The following is a 21659-nucleotide window of genomic DNA, read 5'->3' as shown; positions in this document are numbered from 1 at the left end:
TCCACCACCCTCTCATTAAGGTAACTCGTTTCAAACTAATTTAAAAAAATACCCCTATATATAATCTTGCATCATCACGTAACCGCGGTATCCTCAAGGAGACTGTATGGGTGTCCCTGTTATACCCAAATCATGTGATATTTTGGGTGACTTTCCCGGCCCAAACACCACACTGAGCTGATGCTTTATGGCGATGCTAATGAAGTCCGATCCTCCATAGACTTTAATTAGTCAGAGAGTCCAGCTGGGTGATTAAGACTGAGCCATTCTATTGTTCCCCACAGGCAGTATGATAAGGAGTCGGGGTGTTTAGTAGATCGGGGATCAGATAACAGAGCGAGAATCATTCAAATGGCTGATATGCAGCTGCCTGGAAACTTTATATTATGGGGGCAAAAACTACAAGCGGGGTAAAAAAGAGAACAGAGCGATATTTTTGAAAAAGTATTTTTAATCTGCTACTAGTGATGAAAAAACTAGTGGGAAATCCTCTGTAAGAAGTGAGTGTATTTAATTTATACCCAAAATAGACATTTTTAATTATGTTTTATGGTGTCTATAGCGCCACCTATGCCTCACCCTCAAGCACTTCACCCTAAGAAACATTTCAAACCATCCATAATTCACCGACCCCACTTACTAAGCTTAATCAGTCCGGACACCTTTCTGTTTTCACACTTCTTAGCGAAGGCCCCCGTTAGCAATTCGGAAAAGAGACTTAAAAACAAAGTGACAGATCTATCAGTCGCCGCGCGGGCCGCCGAAAACCAGAAATTAAAAATAAAAGAGATATTGATTGTTCTGTCTTTGTAAAGGAAAGCGTGCATCGAAGGTTCCTTGAGGACGGACGCTCTATTCTCTCTGTATAAAGCGTCCTCCTTGTTTGGTTATTCTTAAAAGAAGCTGCTAGCGCTTCTCCGTTACATTATCACCTTTGAACGGGGAGGAAAAAGTCCACGTATTTTCAAACAAGACTTTCTACTGATTTCTTGGCCAACAGCGCCATCTCCAGTTTGGAATGGTGCACGGAATTCAGTCGGTTGCCACAAAATTTTTTGTTCAATACCAGAAATTGTGGCAACCCCCCCCAAAAAAAATCCCAGGGAATTTTTTAGATTTTTAGAGACACAAAGAAGGTGATAGTCTAAATCACAATGTAATGGAGGAAAATAAAAGGCTGGATTTCCAAAAGTAAAAAAAAAATAAAAAAAAGTACATTTATAAAAATTGTCTTTGTGGTTTATAATATTTTTTTTTCAAAAACTTTTTTAACAGTTCTAAGGTATTTTTACTGCTAAACGTTGCCTATTTAAGCAATGTGCAGAAAGTTATAATAATTTTCCTGATCTAGGGATTTATGTATCACTCTGTGTATCTGTTTTTCTGCGTTTTTGCGGGTATTGGTCGATCTCTGCAGCCCGGTCATATTTATGACATTATATATTTTTTTCAGCCCGGGAGTTCGAGGGGGAGGAGGAATTCCTGGATATTCAGGGGATCACGCGGGAGCAGTCTGGAAAGTACGAGTGCAAGGCAGCCAATGAAGTAGCGTCCGCAGACGTCAAGCAAGTCAGGATTACTGTGAACTGTGAGTATGACCAGGGCCTCATATACCATGAGGCGAGTGGGTGTGGCTAAGTATTGACCACGCCCAATGATACCCATTGGCACCATCTAGTGGCGCTCAAGCTATTGACACCTGGGAATTAAAATCCAGCCATCTGATTAACCCCCCGACTGCCAGAGGGGTACATGATGCATTAGAGAACAGAAAGCAGATTAACCCCTGAGAGCCAGAGGTATGTGTGATGCATTAGCGAACAGAAAGCTGATTAAACCTCTCAGTGCCAGAGGTGTGTACAATATGTTACAAACATAGGCACATTAACCCCCTGAGTGCCGGAGGGGATGCGTGATGCATTAGAGAGCAGAAAGTAGCTTAACCTATTGATTGCCAGAAGGATTTGTGCATGTGATGCATTACAGAATTGAAAGCAGATTAACCCTCTGAGCGAAAGTGGGGTGTTCAATACATTACAGAAGAGATGCAGATTAATGTACTGAGTGCTAAAGGGCACATTACAAAAACTATATATATATTTTAAAATTGACGCCTGGAAGATATTCTGGGGAGGACATGCAAAATAAAATGACTTGAAATAACAGAGAACATGCGGTATCTGGAGGTTTTGCTTAAGGCGATTTAAGTGGGGAAGTAAATGAAATTCAAGCACAGAGATTGGGAGACAAGAAAAGAAGCTTTGCCAAAGTAATCCTTATTATTGTATTCGACATTCGATGTTTTCTTAGAAACTGATAGTCGAGGAGCTCTTGAAATGGAGAACATATAAAAAAAAAAACATTTCGGATCAAACAGCAAGATAATTAATATTCTTTCCACTCAGGTTTTATTATTTATTTATTTCTAATTGGAACTGGATACATTTATAGATTCTAACCAGGAGGTCTCTTTCCTGCTGTAAACCTTAATCAGTCGTTGGTTTCGTCTTAGATTCAGGAGCCGTATGTCTATCCCATGCATGTTTAATACCCTCACTGTATTACCCTCCACCACCCCTGCTGGGAGGCTGCTCCACTTATCTACCACCTTCCCAGTAAAGTAAAAAATCTAATTCTATTTAGCATTCTATTTAGAATGGTTATGTTTGTGAGAACTAAATTCCATGTCTCTTTGTAGCCATTTCTACCAAGCACCCCAAGACAAAAGCGTGAATGTCTGTAGGTGGAAGATTTTAATATTTTTTTTCTTTTATCCTTGCAGACCCTCCTATCATAACCGAATCCAAGAGCATTGAAGCCATTACTGGGAAGCGGGCATCCCTGCGCTGTGTGGCCAACGCTGAGCCTATCCCTGATTTTGAGTGGTACAAGGATGACACAAGGTAAGCCACCAACAAGCCTATCCCATGCATTTTTAAATCCCCTCACTGTATTACCCTCTACCACTTCTGCTGGGAGGCTGTTCCACTTATCTACCACCTTCCAAGTAACCAAAAACATCTAAATGTAATCTAAAGTTTAGCCATGCCACATAGTTCACCCCTGTTACATGGCGGACACAGGACGATAATTTTTAAAGAGCCAACGCGTAAAACATACAGCCATCTCTGTTTAATGTCCTTAAAGAAAAAAAAAAAAACCCTTGCAATCATTGTTTTTATTCTAAAACCTCAATCTGCAGTCATGGCCCCGGGTAAAGCAGCAGACCCCCGACCGCCGTCTACCATTAAAAAGTATTTAATCTTAATCATGGTTTACATGGCGAATGCGCTAGATATGCAAATGTGGATTTAAATGAAAAAAAATGATCCCATTATGAAGCTAATCTTAGGTTTTTTTTATTATTTTGCTTATAGGTTAAACAGCGCCCAGGGCTTGGAAATAAAAAGTATTGGAAACCGATCTACTCTGGTGGTCGCCAACGTCACTGAAGAGCATTATGGGAACTACACCTGTGTGGCTACTAACAAACTAGGGGTCACCAACACCAGCCTATACCTCTACAGTGAGTATACACTCAAATATGAGCCTATCCCTATAAAGAGAGTATATATACTCAAATGCGAGCCTATGCTTCTACCGTGAGTATACACTCAAATATGAGCCTATCCCTATAAAGAGAGTATATGTACTCAAATGTGAGCCTATGCTTCTACCGTGAGTATACACTCAAATATGTGCCTATCCCTGCACAGTGAGTATACACTTAAATACAAGACTATGCCTAGTGAGTTTACACTCAAATATGAGCCTACCTCTATAGTGAGTATACACTCAAATGCAAGCCTATCCATATACAGGGTGGATTCCCACAAATATTAGCCTATAGCTCTACGGTGAGTATACACTCAAGTATGAGCCTATTCCCATACAGTGAGTATCCTCTATAAGTCCTGGCAAATGGCCATGGATGGTTTCAGTTCTTTCTTCTCAAAAACAGATATTGCTGAACCAGCCCCGTAGGAAGACAGCCCAAGGTCCATAGTTGGCCAGCTTCCATAGAGTAAGATATTACCCATCACACTACACTTGGTTAGGAGTTTTAGGTGGCATCTAGATCCTCTTTTTTAGTGGAAGAGGACAATCTGGAGCCGAGGCAGCACCAACCTGTCCTCTGTTTTAGGATTTTTGACCTTGTGAGTGCCGACCTTGATAAAGCTCAAGGAGTGGCTCATCCACGGTTCAACAAACTAAGGCCATTGATCTGGCTTTGGCTTGTCCCGCATCACAGGCCCACCTCGCTGTTACATTGTATCTATAATTTTTTTTAATTATTTTTGTTTATTATCTTTGTCGTTGGGTGTTGGTATCATTGGATTCTCAAACTCGGCTAGCGGTTACAGTCGTGCCGCGGGCACAGATTGTTTAATGGGTGGCTAAGCTCCTAGCACAATAAGAGTCAAAGCGATAGTGAAGGTTTTTTAGATTTCCGATAAAATTAATCCGACATTCGGGATAAGCTGCAGCGAATGAGCGCGAGCTGACCGTCGAGGAATGAGATCGCGGCGGAAGAGGCTATCAATATATTAATCTTATGTGGCGACGCGAAGCTCTGCTTGTTTGTTTAAAACAAAATATTAATCAATTATTCAGTGTGTGGGGGCATTAAAAATGAATGCTGGATAGTGCGTAGGGATATTCTTATAGACTTTGAGATTGCCCCTTCCAACATGCGCGAGTATTCAAAATACATTTGAGCAGCGTCCTCCTTACCGTTTGTTTCTGTAAATCCAAATTGTTATGCCATGCGTTGTTTGTTATGTGCTGCCTATGCATTGTACACCGCTGCGGAATATGATGGCGCTATATATATATAAATAAATTATAGTAAGCGTTACCTTTAATTAACATATAGGCTGCGCTGCCATCTTGTGGTGGAATAAGGCACTGCATGATTCCCTCTGGAACTTTGTAGCTAATTATCTACGGTGATTGTTAACTTTTGTAGGATTTTCGGAACCTCCTCATTCCGCTGTTCACATTCATTTCATTCATTCACTTTAGTTTGCTGTAATTGCAGCTCCTGGTTCTGCCGGAGGAGATATTTCAGATAAATGGGAAAGAATATAAAAGCGAAAAAGAACAGCTTCCTTCTCTCGTTTAAAGTTGTGCTGTAAAGGCGGCCATGCGTTGAATATGATTTGTCTTTCTGTAACAATGTTTAAGCTGTACCCTAAATGAAAGCACTACCTGCCAAGTCTCCCGCTTTAGTTTATCCACTCCCTCTTGGTTCCCAAATCCCCTGATGTCTCTCTTTCTTACTGTACTCCCCTATCCTCCCCCGATGCCCCTCTCTCCTCCCCCGATGCCCCTCTCTCCTCCCCCGATGCCCCTCTTTTCTAGGAGGTCAGAATGTTTGCTGGGTATGAGGGGATCGCAGGGTTCTACGGCCCTAAAAGCCCCGATAATGTGTATAGAAACAGCAGGGAACGGCTTTATAAATGAAACGGGGTAAATAAAACCCATTATTCTTCCTCTAAATGCCCCACCCAGTTACACCGATAGCCCCGCCCCAGCCACGCCTCTAACCACAGCCACTAAATAAAAAAGCCACTCAAAACCACATGAAGCCAGAACTCATTGGTTGTCATCTTTGCCCCTTTTTTATGCAAGACACAGGAGTAGAAAATACCCCATATGAGATAAAAGTAACACGTTGTGGGGAAGTATGGAAAGGACCCGATTTTGTTTATTCACAGAAACAAACAGGGTTTACTTTACTGAGAGGGTGGTAGATAAGTGGAACAGCCTCCGAGCAGAAGTGGTAGAGGGTAATACAGTGAGGGTATTAAACATGCATGGGATAGACATACGGCTCCTGAATCTAAGACGAGACCAGCGACTGATTAAGGTTTGAGTCTTTACACCTTTAATCCCCATTGTGTTAAATATCACAGATCTAGTATCTAATATCTGAACATGTAAAAAGAACCGTGACGGTCATCTCAAACTGTGTGTTTCTTGTATTTCCTCACTGGGGGAAGGAATATCCTGTCGCAAATGACTTTCCTTTCATAGCAGGGCACAATGTCAGGCTGAGGAAGTGAGAGGTGCGCTGGAAAATGCTTCCCCCATGCTCCTGCTATAAGAAGTGGCAGCTTTTAGGTCAGGGCGCAGCAAAGTACCTAAAACCTTTAATATAAGTCTGTAAACGTCTCTAAACATAAATCAGATTAAATAAAGAAACGGCGTTAATCTCCCAGCTGTTAGGTAGTCGCTTACTCCAAACGAACGGGATAATATTCATCTAATTACGAGCTGTCGTCTGAGATGTAAATTATACCCTAACGCCAGCTAGGAATTAAACGTGTTTATAAAATAGGAAATGTCTCCAGAAGCTGCAATCAAGCCCTGGAATGTGTATTTTTATCATTTATATTAATAACCTTTCCTTCGCTAAACGTCACAAAAATGCCGTATCTCCAGGAAACAGAGAGAGGAATTCCAAAAGACCGAAACGAGATTTTTTGTAAATTATGAATTTAAGTGTATTCACTAAGCTGGGAGTTTAAGAGTTAACTGAACTCCCTGTCTTCGCTGAACCAACCCTGTATAATGTATAGTTATAATGGGGAGATTTCTTGAACGTTCCATTGATTTAACTATAGATTATCCAGGGGCCAGCTTGCTGCTTTATCTATACATTATACAGGGGCCGGTCACTGATTTAACTATACATTATACAGGGGCCGGCTCGCTGATTTAACCATTCATTATACAGGGGGCCGGCTCACTGATTTATCTATACATTATACAGGGGCCGGCTCGCTGATTTAACCATACATTATACAGGGGGCCGGCTCACTGATTTATCTATACATTATACAGGGGCCGGTCACTGATTTATCTATACATTATACAGGGGCCGGCTTGCTGATTTATCTATACATTATACAGGGGGCCAGCTCACTGATTTATCTATACATTATACAGGGGGCCGGCTCACTGATTTATCTATACATTATACAGGGGGCCGGCTCACTGATTTATCTATACATTATACAGGGGACCGGCTCGCTGCTTTAACTATACATTATACAGGGCCAGCTCACTGATTTATCTATACATTATACAGGGCCAGCTCACTGATTTAACTATACATTATACAGGGCCAGCTCACTGATTTAACTATACATTAAAGTCGATTGGTGTCCAGGATATTAGCCATTTTATTTTATCCAATTTTGTTTTAATTTTTTTCCTCCCCAGAGCGCGTTTTACCCACAAACCCCCTTCCCGCCTCAGGTCAGTATATCACGACGCGTCTCCGACTGTCCGGGTCATTCTCCAAAATACCGCCTCAGTGTCCAGCCGGTGCGAGCCGTGACGCCGCCACATTATGGTTGTTATGACTGGGAACAGTGTAGCAACTGCAGAAGCAGTCCATGGGTTGCTATGGCGATTGCAACGTAACACAAAGTAACATCCCCTTCACCGAGCATTACGAAGAACTGACCCCCAGAGCTTCATTATATACATTGTACAGGGCATCTCACTGATTTAACTATACATTATACAGGGCTGGCTCACTGAATACTGAATGTATTCCTGATGGATGGGAGTCATTGAAGAACTTCCCCTGTCGGATTAATGCGGATATCAGCCTCCCTTTCTACAAACCATTTATCAGAATCTTTAATTATTCCGCCCCGGGTCGGATAAGAAAAAATGATGTTATTCTTCCAGAGTAAATTTGTCTACCTGCAGCCGCAAACAGCGGCAATAAACGCGGAGTCGCTGTCACTTCATTCATTACGTTGTTTAATTAGCAAACAGTCCGCCGAGCGGCGCACTCCGGAACGCAGAAGGTCACCCATAAGATGAAGCGGTGATTCTTCATGGCGGAGAAGATCTTTGAAGTGCAATTAATTTAAATAATTTATGGACGAGTTTACCCTGTAATAGCCTTTTTAGAGCCCAAAGTGTGTGCGTCAATAAAGCAGTGATTTATAAAGCCGCCATATGTGCAAAAAAGGAGCAAAACTGCCAAATAAAGGAGGTCACATAGGTCTACACCTTAAAGATCATGCAAAATGGGCCATTAAAATGGGGAAAGTGGAACAGCACCTTAACCATTTAGTGACCTTAGAACATACTATAAAAAGAGGCCGTAGATGACCAAGGACATAATGGTATGTCCTATGGAGATTTTGCTGCTGGTACTCAGGAGATCAGGGTGTCTTTGGACAGCCTGGGGTCCCCCCTGTGAGTCGGAGCCAGCATCGCTAGCTTCCTGCTGACCGATTTACACCGGCATAAAAGAGACTATAAGAAGTTCGGAAACAACAATGAAAAGAAAGGTTCCCAGAGAGTCTATCGAGAGCATCCCGACACCTCTGATTGAGCTCCCCTGCTGGACGGTCACAGGTACTGCAATCAGCAATGCAGCACAATGGAGACCCGCTTGCCGATCAACAGCAATGGGGATCAAAGCGGAAAAAAAGGGAGAAAATAATATTTAAAACAGTTAAAATAAATAAATAAATAAATATGAAATAAAATTTAAAAAATAATAAATAATTAGTGATTTCACCATCAAGAGAGATCCCTGAGGTCTTTAAAGACCTCAAATAAATCTCTACTCAAAAAAAATGTATGAAAAGAAAAAATAAATTTTTTTTAAAAATTGATTTTTTTAAAAAGTTCAAAAAATAGGTGTTCAAACAGCTCGTGCCCCTCCTATTAGAAATATACAAAAAAACCCTTTCTTGCCCCCAATCAAAGTTCAAAATAATTTACATTACATTTATTTATATAGCGCCAGCAGATTCCGTAGCGCTGTGCAGACAGTAGGATAAATTTAAAATCACAAACAATAACAAACTGTTACAAAAGCAGAAGAGGGCCCTGCTCCCAGGAGCTTACAATCTAGTGTACTATGTGAGGGTGGATTTAAAAAAAAAAACAAAACTATGCAGCCCACGTGGGGTATTTTTTTACTCAGGGAATGTTGTTGAACATAAATCAAAGTTTTTGTGATCAGTGGGACCTAATTTGTGGAGGAAATCCTAAAAACAATTAAATAAAATATTTTTTATACGATTAACCATATCATTTATAATTAATGACAGATTATATGCAAAAAAAAAAAAAAAAGATGGTCCTGGAAAAAAAACAATATATGATGTGTGAGGGTCACTAAACATGAAAAAGAGGAAACCCCCAGTCACCAAGGGGTTAATAATACGAGTCCGGCACACCTGCTATGTAACTTAGTGCAAGTTATGCTTAAAAACTGTGCAATCGCCATAGCAACAATGGAATGTTCCTGTCAGTTGTCCACCAGTAACCACCAGTATTTTATCACCATGGCAACCATTCTGGACGGTTAGAGGTTTAGACCCAATGTAAGCTTTACTTAGATGGCGGTAGATAAGTGGATCAGGCTCCCAGCAGAGGTAGTAGAGGCTATTACAGTGAGGGGCGGATCTGCCAGCTGGATAACTCCTTCGGTTGCTATAGTTATAAGACCACTTTACCAGCTTTGCCCCAGAGTCCATTATTTATTTATTTTTTAATTCTGGTATATATTTCCACGGCGAGTAGTTTTATAGAACGCTCTGCCGATTGGGGCCGCCGGCGGTGTTTGGAGAACGACTTGTGACGTCTCAGTAGAATATATTCTAGTTTTTCTCTTAGTAGTTTTAGAGCTTTTTAGATTTCGTTACTAACTCGGTGGCCGGGAAGTTAAAATCAATCGCTGTAACCGGGGGCAACCGGCATAGAACACTCGCAATAACCATTTCATCTTAACCAACTCATCAGTGCAACGCACTCGCCGCTAAATCCACCCGTTCCATACCATCTTTTTTACAGTTTAAGTTGCTTTTGTTCTGTTATGGTCAATTTAACCCATTAAATGCCCCCGCTCAGTTGTGCTGCGATACGTGGTAATTGAGCCGGGATTCCTGGGAGCAGTCAGGGAAATGCTATAGCTTAATAGTTTAATATAGCAAGGGAACTGCCCACTTCCACCTACAGCACCGCCCACTTCCTCCTTTAACCACACCCCGACACAGATGTCCTGATCTGGACACCTGAACTTTTAAGGGGGTATCCTGCTGCCCAACTGCCCTGGGGTAGTAGTAATCAGCAACAGAGAGCCACCCCATAATATGGGAGGACTAACGGCACCACAACGCAAAAATATATCTCAAAATATAAAAATATCTCCCTAAAGCCGCAAAAATTCCCCCAAATCCCTTGTCGAGTAGTTTCTGAGTCGATCATGTAGAGAAACAGCCTATTTATCAATGTCCTATTACAAAGAGACACCGTGACTGAGGTCCCAAATACCCCTGTCCTTCTTTCCTGCCCCATTCCCTCTATTTCCTCCTTCATACCTCCTTTTCCACCCCTGATGCCCATCTTTTCTCTCTCAACCTATAATGCCCCTCTCACCCCCTGATGCCCCTCTTTCCACCCCTGATACCCCTCTTTCCTCCTCTAATGCTCCCTTTCCTCCCCACATGCCCCTCTCTCCTCCCCTGATGCCCCTCTCTCCTCCTCTGATGCCTCTCTTTTCTAGGAGGTCGGAATGTTTGCTGGGTATGAGGGGATCGCAGGGTTCTACAGCCCTAAAAGCCCCGTAATGTGTATAGAAACAGCAGGGAACGGCTTTATAAATTAAAATAAAATCCGTAACGTCGGTGAACTCCTTGTCCCTCTGCGTGGAGGTCGGACAGAGTATCGCTTGGTACTCGTTAATTTCAACTGTGAGGCCACTTTAAATGTCATTGCTACGGAAACCAGATTCTTACCTAAAATTTGTACCCATGACGACCCAACATTTTTTTCAAGAGCTAACTATGATGTGCTAAAGAAGGAGAAATTATACACAGAGACGGGCATTGTCAGAAAAGAATTATCTTTATTCAAAAAGTGTTACTTTATATCAAAGAATATTTCACTAATCGTCTTAAATTCAGCAGCCAAATGCCTGTCCCATTCATTTAAATCCGCCTCTACCACTTCTGCTTGGAAGCTGTTCCACTTACCTACTACCCTTTCTTCACTCATCTCAAGTTACTGTCTCTCTTTGGTTATTTTTATAATAATAATCATAATTGGTGACAAAGTTACTTTATCAACCGTTGCTTCATGCATCATTTATTTTATTTCCCAATATTTTAATTTTTCTTCAGGTTCTTTATGTAAGCCCCCATTTTATTTTGACAATTTAATCTAAAAATTAAATTTCACTGTTGCTAAAAATGCATAACTATTACACTGGTTAGAATTACTTAAAATTTATTATTTTTGAAGGTTTTTAAATTTATTTTAATTGCTTGTCATATTCTGAAAAAAACACTAGATGGCGCAATTAGCTCAAAAATAGTATTTTTTTTATCACACATCATATAACATTTTATTGTAGGGCACCAAGGCCCTGTTCTTGAGAGCTTACAATCTATTAGACGCATTCATGTCAATCTGGCCATTAAAACATGTACCTTTCATCTATAGAAGGGTCAGTAAAGTATTTAACACTTGTTATTATGTTAAGCTAGGAATTAGTTATAAGGGGTGGGGTTAATTAAATAACCCTTGGGGGTATAGGTCCCCTTATACCCCCCTCTGCCCCATCCACATAATGGTTATGGGGGTTAAATTTAAAAAGCCAAATGGGAGGCATGACAATATTACCCCTTGGGGGGTAGCTATGACGAGGTTAAAATGAAAAAGAAATCTCCGAAGGGGCGTGAATCCCATTCTGTGCCCCTCTATCTCTGTCCTATGGGTAGTGGGGGTTACATTTTTTTTACTCTAATTCCCCCCAGTATGGAGGATGAGGTCCTTTTAAAGAGCCCATTCAGCCATAATCCACAAAGCTTTAGATCTTCAAAAGTCAGCCCATGGAAGGGGGCCACAGGCCCCCCCCACACACACACATTTTAACCCAATGTCTTCTAAAATGACTGTTAAATACTCTTACATACTCAGCCAATCAGTGGCAAGAAAATGCTCCCTTCTCTATCAATGAGAGTAAAAATGATACAAAGTAACATCTAGCTGCGATGGCTTTGCATGGATTTAACCAGAAAACCTTCTGTAGGTTCATTAACCGTTTGAATGTCGCGATCATTCAAGGTGATCTCTGAAAGTCACAAAAAACATTTCCTATCAGAAATTCTAACACTTGGAATCTGAATAATCACATTTTCCATGTCATTTCCCGCTCCCCATTAACATAGAGAAATTAACCCTTTGTAGGAACCGTCAGAGAAATAAAGACCAGTCATCGGAAATATGTTTTAATGATGTCTCGTTAAATGTTTTCCTTCTAGAGAGAGGCAGCAACGTACATTTCAAACAAAAAGGTAAATGGGACCCTTCTCTTCCCGCGTCCCTCTGTGCTTGCGGAAAAGTCTGTTGTTCTCAGATCTTTTTTAATATGATTTAATACAAATTTGTCTATTCAATGAGAAAAAAAAATGAGTGATATTTTTCTCTTGGTCAGAAGTCTCCCAACTTCTCAACTGCTTTGAAGCCCAATATAAAGTGAAAGGGGAACTGCATGTTCAGCCAATCTTTGTCAGACCTTCTTACTGAGTTCAGCTAAAAATTTCAAACCAGTGGGTCGGAGGCTTAGATGGAATGGAAGTGAGTTTTACAATGTTGAGAGGGTGGTAGATAAGTGGAACAGCCTCCCAGCAGAAGTGGTAGGGGGTAATACAGTGAGGGTATTAAACATGCATGGGATAGGCATACGGCTCCTGAATCTAAGACGAGACCAACGACTGATTACGGTTTGAGTCTTTACAGCAGGAGAAACGGGCGACTAGTTGGGTCTGATCTGCCGGTGAATTCGGTTTCATTGTTCCCTATGAAAGTTCATACAATCTCTAGCGTTGTAGAATTGTATCTGTAATGACTACTGTCTGCCTCTAGAGGGCAGCATATACTAACAGAAAATGTTTGAACAGCCCTTTGTCAGCATTGCAGTTTTGGGGGAAAATGCCCTCCCTTAGATTAAAATATATTTAAAACAAACATATATTAATAATAACATAGAAACATAACCTTGTACCTCGTTATAGAAAGAGGAGTTCACAGTGCAAGATACATTTACTGGGCAGAAATCCAGGTCTGTCTCCTCTACCCCGGACTCCACAATGTGAGCAGCGCAATGGGGGTAATTTCAGTGTCTCTTCCCAAAATCATATTTAGCTGCGCTCCCCAATTCTGAGCTGGCTGGGTAGGAAGGTGAGGGGGCCCTGTACATGCCCTACCCTGTATGATATATATATATATTTACCAACCTAGTTAATAAGGGCTTTACACCCATACCTACTAAGATGGACGGCCGCAATCCTAGCCAGAAGCAGTCAGAGGTCACCCAGCATTTTAACAAAGAAACATAGAACCTGCTGGTGGATCGGCCCCATTCGGCCCCTGTCTAGTCACCCTCTTCCTCTTGCAAAGACTCAAACATCAGCGTTGGTCTCGTCTAAGATACAGGAACGTTATGCCTCTCCCATGCATGTTTAAATCCCCTCACTGTATTAACCTCTACCACTTCTGCTGGGAGGCTGTTCCACTTATCTACTACCCTCTCAGTAAATTCAAACTCCCATGTCATCTAAGCCTCTGACCCTCCAGTTTTGCATTATGGCCCTTTTGTGCCAATACTTATCCTAGCAGCCATGCTTTAACCTATGAAGACCGGCCACGTGTGACCACGACTTGTCAGGAGGATATAGGAAGATATTCAATATTGTGAAGGAAGTCACCTGTATTTAAGCAGGTATTCCTGTTGTGCTAATAGAGAAAATCAATAGATTAATATATTTTTTAACCCTTTTGTGGTCTCCCAGTCTAGATGAAGTTGGATTGCACATTGTTGTCTATCTCAGAGCTCCTAAAACACAATGACGACGATCAATATCCAATTTCTATCTCACCAGCACCCGCTTTAGTGTTGACGGGTGAATTCGTTTGTTGAAGAACAAATACAGCAGTTCAAATAATTTGATCACCTCCTGACACAGGGCTTCATACTCATCAATTCAAAACAAAAACATTCTAATTAACGAGCAATCGCCATGGAAACCACTGCAATGTTCCGGGCTGCACACTTTGCAGCTCACACAGGAATGTCTCTTACGTTCCAGAATCTCTACATCCAAGTCACACATTTACAGAATAATTATTTTATTATTATTATATATATATATTTGAGCTAAACCCCCTTAAAGGATTGGCCGTACGGTATTTACATAAAAGTACATTTTTGTTATCAGATATTGTACAAAAATGGACTATTTTTTTTATACCATGTAAGCATATTTTTATTATATTTGTTATATTGTATTTTTATGGGTCGATGTTGGACGTGGTTCTTGCAACAGAAGCCAAAGAGTCCCTAGAAGCCTCCTGCCGGGTGCCCTTCCAGCCCAAGGAGACAGGGGGCAGTAGAGGCTGGCAGGGATCTAATGCGGCCGTCAGGCGGTGGCCTCCCCTCCGAGAGGAAATTGAGCGAATTCGTGGCGCGAGTTCCCTGCTCCCCATCGTCTGGTCGCCTCGGGGTATTCTGGAAGGAGGTCCCAATGATGGATGCCATGTTTTTATTAAAACTACACCCCGCTGCTCCGAATAAGAAATATACTCCTTATTGCTTTGGCTTCTAATACCCTTAGCGCTCTTTTCCACCAATGGGGGTCAAATAAATGAGAGTATCGCCAAGTCCTCGGGCATATTTTAATTAGACGTCTTAACCTTTATCGCGCCGATGGGGGGGGGGATTTGTTTCCTGAGGGTTTTCTGCCTATGAAGAGATTATTAAACTAACCTGACCAGGGGTAAATTTTAATGACGTTGGCAACTTCCCGGCAACGGAGCGGAATGGATACATTGTATTTGGGAAGAGGAAGAAGGAAATTATCCGCAAGGAAGCGGCCACAGAAATAAACTCCTTTTGTTTATAAACATAACAAAAATACTGTTATTTTTTATAAGAAACAATGTTGCTGATGGAATTTTAAGGGTAGAATTCAAGGAAAGAGATTGGCTGGTGGGGTGTGGATAAAGTTAATGGTGTTTTAACATTTGCATCAGGGACATGATCATTCCTTATTAAACTCTACTGATGACATCATAAGATTCTAATATTCAGTCGCCTAGAGATTAAGATTCCGTAAAGACATTTACATTTCTGTAAAAAACGTCAGTTTTAATAAAATGCTTAGAATGAAATCCAGTGATTTTTACCCCATAGTGCTGTGGTTTCACTCTCCATGGTGCTGAAATCGTTAAATCCCCCTCCCTTCCCGTTTGCGTCTAAGTAATTACACGTGGCGTTCTGGCCTGTGATTGGCTGCATGTTTTATTGATTGCATGTCGGTGACGAATGGCTCCCTGGAGAGCGGCTGTCTTGATACCAACAGGCAATCTTTAGTAGTTTGCATCATAATGAGGGCTGGCATTTAAAAAATATACCGACATTACCCCAAAAATACTCATCCAGACCACCGCAAAAGCTACGTGGATAGGGGTAGCAAAAAATATAGGAGGTTTCAGGAAAAATACAGTATTTTTTTTAAATACTAGAAATCTATTTATTTATTATTATTATTCATTATTAGTTGCTTGCTTTTTGAGTTGGATTCATAATGTAAGGTGTGGCCAACTTTTAGGGGTTTTTTTAAAAAATCTTTTTCAAGGTTTTTCTCCCCAAAGAACCAAGGTGTTCATTTTTAAAAATTAAGTAAAAAATAAAATAGGGCATTTAGGAAAAGTACAGGATTTTTTTTTTTTGAATACTAGAAATCTATTTATTTATTATTATTATTCATTATTAGTTGCTTGCTTTTTGAGTTGGATTCATAATGTAAGGTGTGGCCAACTTTTAGGGGTTTTTTTTTAAATCTTTTTCAAGGTTTTTCTCCCCAAAGAACCAAGCTGTTCATTTTTGAAAATTAAGTAAAAAATAAAATAGGGCATTTAGGAAAAGTACAGGATTTTTTTTTTTTTGTATAGTTTATTTTAAGGAGCACCAGCATTTAAAACATAAAATATTGGTAATTATTATTCTTTTACTATTATTATTTTTACCTTTTGGGGGGGGCTTTTTAACCTTGAAAATTAAGTAAAAAAAATAACTAGATTTTTGATAAGTAAAGGATTTTTCTGAATATTAGAAGTCTATGATTATAAGATACAGCATTATTTTAAGCAAAAGTAATGAAAATAATTCTTGTTTTTATTATCATTATGATTATTTTTTAGCCTTTTTTAGTTTTTTTTCATACTGTAAGGTGCACGTAGCTTTTAGAGTTTTTTGGGGGGGGTTGGGACACTTATTTTTTGAAAATTACGTAAAAATGTCATGTTTGCTGACAGATGCATCCCCACCCCCTCCGTCACCATCCTTATTGAATTACCCTTTTTTGAGTTATCTCAATCTGTTAGCAGCGGGGGATGGGGGGGTTATTAATGAACACAAAAAGGAGTTAAATTACAAAAAAAAAATGACAGTCCTTAATATGAGGTTTACTAATAAAATATATTGTGCTGGATTGTCCCGTCTATGAAAAGTATAGAGTTTTTAGATGTCTTTATTTACTAAATAAGATCTTTTTTATGATATTCTTACAGGGGGGAGATGTCTAAAGCTATTTTTCTTGTAAATATTAACATATTGATAGTTGATATGTTAAGTAATTATTAGTGAATTTAAAATTAAGGTCAGATTTTGTTACTTTTGTTCTTCATTAGAACTTTTTTGGGAAAATTGTCCCCAAAGTGTTCCAACATAAAACCCCAGGGACGTTCCCCAGTTCTAGATTTTAGGTTGTGATCAGCGTAGAAACTTCCATACCAGTTAACCTGTTATATCCTGATGGTGGAGTTAGTCGTAGACATCACGGTCAAGGCCACAGCATGATATCGGCCACACACACACGCTTTCACCCGTACACGTTAGATTCATTGATATGTTTTCTTAAGTAAAAATATACAGAACATGCATGACATGGGGGTTCTGGCCCCGTCCACAGACTCCATACTGGTGCTGACCAGCGGAACTCTGAACCCCGTAGATAACATGGCAGGTCCTCAGTACTGGCTGCTGCCTTCCACGGACTCTTCTCCTGGGTCTGATACTTACAGGGAAGCTGCAGTTTCTTCCGCTGTGAGCTGCACAGGCCTTGAATAGGGAGCGGCATTCAGGATCAGAGATCCCTTCGTCAGCTCCTTGTAGAATCCAACTCTTCCGACCCAGTCTCCTCCAGCTCAGGGAAATAGAGAGTTCTGATCGGTCGGAGGGGTCTCCATGGCAACAGTCCTCTAAGGATCAAAGAGTTCATGTGGATTGTCTGAAGCCTGGGGCGACACAGGATACTTTGTTATCTTAAGACAAGTCTTAAGGAAAAATCCCCAAATAAAGTGGTCAATCCATCAAATAAAGCCTTGGAAGAGAGAGGCGTAAAACTGCTAAATCACATTAAATTCCGGGTGAAAAATATTTTAAGGCGTTAGACATAAATGCGTAACCGTAACCCAAGACTATAGTATTAATTATTATTATTATTATTATTATTATTATTATATTCTTTCTTCCTATTATTTTGACTTATTAAGTCATTGAAATTTAAAATTGTATATTTCTTTTTAAATATTTTGGGTGAAAACATCACTCACATTATTTACTCCTACCCTCTGGCCGTTGTGATATATTCATTTACCCTCATGGCAGCCGCTGATTCATTATTAGATTTAAAAAGGGAATTTTCTTTCATTATTCATCAAAATGTCACACAACGGGTCTATATTTTGATTTTATCAATTCAAAACCAGAAATCTAAAATAAAATTACTACTCATTAAAAATTAGTATTATTTGTAAAAATAAATTTGTGGAAATTTTGGAAATAATTTTTTTTATTCGAATTTATATAATTAAATAAAATCTAAATATTGAAAATATTGCAATCATATAATAAAATATTAAAATTAAATATATATTTTTTTTTTTGGCTTTCTGAGATATTATAGATTAGGTTTTTAGAAAACCAAATATTTATTGGTTTCTAAGGGTTCCAAAATTAGTTCATCATAGATGAGACCAAAGGATTAAGCGAATTCCGTTTACATCTTATCTGCCACATTTCACATTTTCCTAACGATAATCATTGGCTGCTCAACGTTTCATGTTTCGACTTGTAGTGGAACCTAATCTCTTGTTAAACAGCCATCTTCCAACAGTGTCGTAGAGATTCCGTTGGCGTTTCATTGTATTTTTAAGCTAATTAAGGAGATGTCTTAGAAGGAGACTACTATGGCATTCCTAGAGCCTACGTTTAGTTCAAAAAAAGAAATCCTTTGAAAAGATTTGCGGACATCCAACCTCCGGCATTTTAACTCCCAAAACCCTCTCTTCCTGGACCTACCATCTAGAGGTACTTTATGTTGATTAATGTAGAATGCAGATGAAATTCATGAGAGCAGAGGATGATGGCCACCAATGGCTCAGCTAGTTTGTCCCTTTCTCCTTCGTATTGGCTCATCCTGTAGTATGATGTCATATCCCAACTCCCTCAGCCACCGGCTTCCAACAAGGCATCGGAAACGGTAAATTGGTGTTTTCATAGTAAGGATCAGAGGTGGGCAAAAGTTGAATAGGAGTTCCCGTACAACACTCACTTTCCGCGCAACACCGCCGGCCATGTGATTTCACAAACTCAGCTCCAGAAACATCAATATTCCCACATGAGTTTCCACTGGATGGGGAGCGATGTCTACCAAATCTGGGAGATCTGCCCAACAATCACCCAACTCTACTAGGGCAGCTCCCTTGCAGGAGAACTTAAGTAAGAGGTTCGAGACAACACAGAGGACCCGAACCACTTGAAACTAGGGGTAGAAGCTCCTCTCTCTAAATCTCCATTACCCCTTAGGAGGTTCACATTAAGTCTACCCCAATTCAAGGTCCAAGTCCACTCTTAACACAGACTCAACTCAGGACACATTTTACTATGAACTTTAGTTAATTGTTGACTTTCTATTAGCCTTTTTGGCCATTTGGTGAATAACCTCCATATTGTTGTCCTTTTTTGCATTAAATACAGTTATGCTGTTTGTTCTTAGGCTCAGTTGAATGTTATAGTTGTTTCTGGTACATTTTCTAACACTTTTTTTTCCCCCCATCTACAGGACCCGGGACAGTAGTAGGCAATGAGTCCAGCGACATGGCCGTTTCAATTTGGCTAATGGCAGCTTCCCTTTTCTTCCTATTCTGCAAATGTTAATATAACAAATATATACAAGAAAAAAAAAATTAAGAAAATACACAAAAAAAAAAGTAACAGAGGAGCGAAAGAGAGAGAGAGAGACAGAACTGTTTCCTTCAGTTTGAGGAGTTAAAAACTACGTTCTTTAAAAAAAAAAAAAAACGGAAGACCAGAAAATTTATTAAAACCAACAAGAAACAAAAAAAAGAAACAACGTTCAAGACGAAGGGACTGAAATCTGTGTGAAAACAAACAAAATATTAAAAAAAAAACAACAAAAAAACAAAAACACATAATGCTGAGAACATTGAAATGTTGTATAAAACTGTTCTTTTTTCTCTGTCATTTTCTTTTATTGGTTTTGGATTCTTTTCATGTAATTGTCTAGCTATGTTGTTCAGATCCTAGCCTCTCTCTCGATTGTACCCAACGGACTCTTAATGCTACGATTAATCCTGGTCTTCTGGTGTCCCTCAACCCCTTTTGAAGTCGGAGTGTCGATAACAGACCCTTCTACATCAAAACCGGTCTTGGTTCTTCTTAAATCTCTTCTACCACCATGCTAGGTAGGTGGACCAACTGGAGGACCCTAAAAAACCCACCAACCAATGCGTGACCTTCATGAGCAATCGTTTTGAGATATCAGATGGAGCTTCTATTAAGCTGGTGATGCAGATACATGATTCAGATGATGATAGTCCTCCATTTAGAGGCCAATGGGTCATGTGTCTCCCGAAAATATTATTTATATGGCCTAAGGCCATATAAAATAAAAAAACTTTAGGTTCTATTGAAGTCCTTGATATATGACCTTCCACCCTTCAAAGCTGGACAGCTCTGCCTAGATGTACTACTTTTTTAGATCTTTAACCAGCTTGAAGGTTGTTGTCGTCCTCCAAGGTCCGTCTACCTTTGCATCTTGTATAGTAGACCCCAGTTTTACTTTAAAACCTTTGCCCTCCACCAATAGGCTACCTACAGCAATGGCACAATGTAATTCGTCATTAATGGTGAATCCTAGAGGTCATACGCAACGATTTTAACTCAATTCCCTCTCTTTCTCCGTTTCGAAGATTCACTGGGAACTTTGTAGGCATCGACGAACACCAGCACACCATGGGTTTAACGGAAAAACAAGTTGAGCGAAACAGGGGCAAAGGGGTTAAAGTCCTTCCTTTCAACTCTTACAGGGATTGCTTTTTGCCTGCTTTTTGTGAGTGTGAGTGCGTGTGCAAACGCTTGCCGTAGGAACTAACACATATCAAAATAAACAGGGTTTTTGTTAATAGAGAGTCTGTTTCAGCATTTTAATAAAATATTTTGCATGATAGGATAAGGAACCATAGGGACAAAAGAGACCTTCAGACAAATAGCCATAGGGAGTAGTTATTAAAATATATATTTTATAATTTGCTATATATATATAAATATATAGATATATATCCCACCGGAGTGCTTTATCAATGGACCTTGTGGAGCTACCAAAATGTGGCTTGTGGAACCAATCTGACTCCACCGAGCAAGCCGGGCATGTAACGACTTTCATAAAAACTGCAGCCAACATTGGGCTGGCATTAAAAAACATGGTAGACAAAACGTACGTGACCTTTACCCTGAGCACAGTCAACCGAAATCCATTGGACGGGTATTTTGGAAGGGCTCGACTGCATTGAAGTCACTTTAAAGAGTAGACATCGGAACCCGGCGCGTTTCACTTTAGTAAAGCACATTCCGTTAAAAATAGTTGGCATGGCAACAGGCACTGGAAAAGATGGGTCTAATGTATATCTATAAGGAATCGTTAAAAATAAAACGTTAATAGAATACCTTTTTTTTGTTTTTTTTTAGCTAAGTCTGTGTTAACGTGGTGGCCAACGCGTTTTGAATTTCTAGTGACCTGCCCGACTTTCAATCGTGAAAATGGTATAAGTGAGCATTATTCATCAGAATTCCTTGATATATAGATTCCCCTCCGACTACACTATACAGAGACACTTATAAGTAGCAGCAAAGTAATCTATAGCCGACGCGTTTTGATCCCATTCTATTATTATTCTACCCATTATTTGTTTTTATTAATTTGAATAGGTACCAGCTGGACAACTCTTTATGCTTTTCTACTAGTATAGATCATTTTTAAGAGAATCCCTTGTTGAGGTGCATTTTCTTCGTAGTGATGGGATTTTAAATTAGTGGAAGGGAGGACGTTTTGAGTTCATGTCTGCGCTTCGCGTTTCGCCTTCTATTTCTGTTTCCACCACTCTGATGTCTTCAAAATGCTTATATTCCTCCTCTCCAAAGAGCAAAAGGAAATTGTTTCTGTGGAGCAAACTCATACTCTGTCAAAACCACAGCAAGGAGTAACCCTTACGCATTTTACTTTGTAAAATGCTCATTTTTGAACGATGTC

General features: G+C 39.9%; 1 protein-coding gene across 2 annotated transcripts in view; it reads left to right on the top strand.

The window, feature by feature from the left end:
* LSAMP (limbic system associated membrane protein) overlaps positions 1-19594 on the top strand; it is a 280742-nt gene extending 261148 nt beyond the window's left edge. Inside the window, exons 4-9 of one of the 2 annotated variants that reach the window (XM_053455439.1) lie at positions 1454-1588; positions 2783-2903; positions 3378-3526; positions 7231-7266; positions 12309-12341; positions 19173-19594. In XM_053455439.1, the coding sequence (XP_053311414.1) occupies positions 1454-1588; positions 2783-2903; positions 3378-3526; positions 7231-7266; positions 12309-12341; positions 19173-19267 (569 nt within the window). In that variant the 3' untranslated portion in view covers positions 19268-19594. The remainder of the gene's footprint in view (positions 1-1453; positions 1589-2782; positions 2904-3377; positions 3527-7230; positions 7267-12308; positions 12342-19172) is intronic. The other variant, XM_053455440.1, reaches the window with a different exon arrangement.
* The last annotated feature ends 2065 nt before the right edge of the window (positions 19595-21659 follow it).

The sequence above is a fragment of the Spea bombifrons genome, chromosome 2, assembly GCF_027358695.1.
Source record: "Spea bombifrons isolate aSpeBom1 chromosome 2, aSpeBom1.2.pri, whole genome shotgun sequence".
Taxonomy (NCBI): Eukaryota; Metazoa; Chordata; class Amphibia; order Anura; family Pelobatidae; genus Spea; species Spea bombifrons.
Note: the sequence above shows the minus strand (reverse complement) of the source record. Positions and strands in the feature narration are given on the sequence as shown.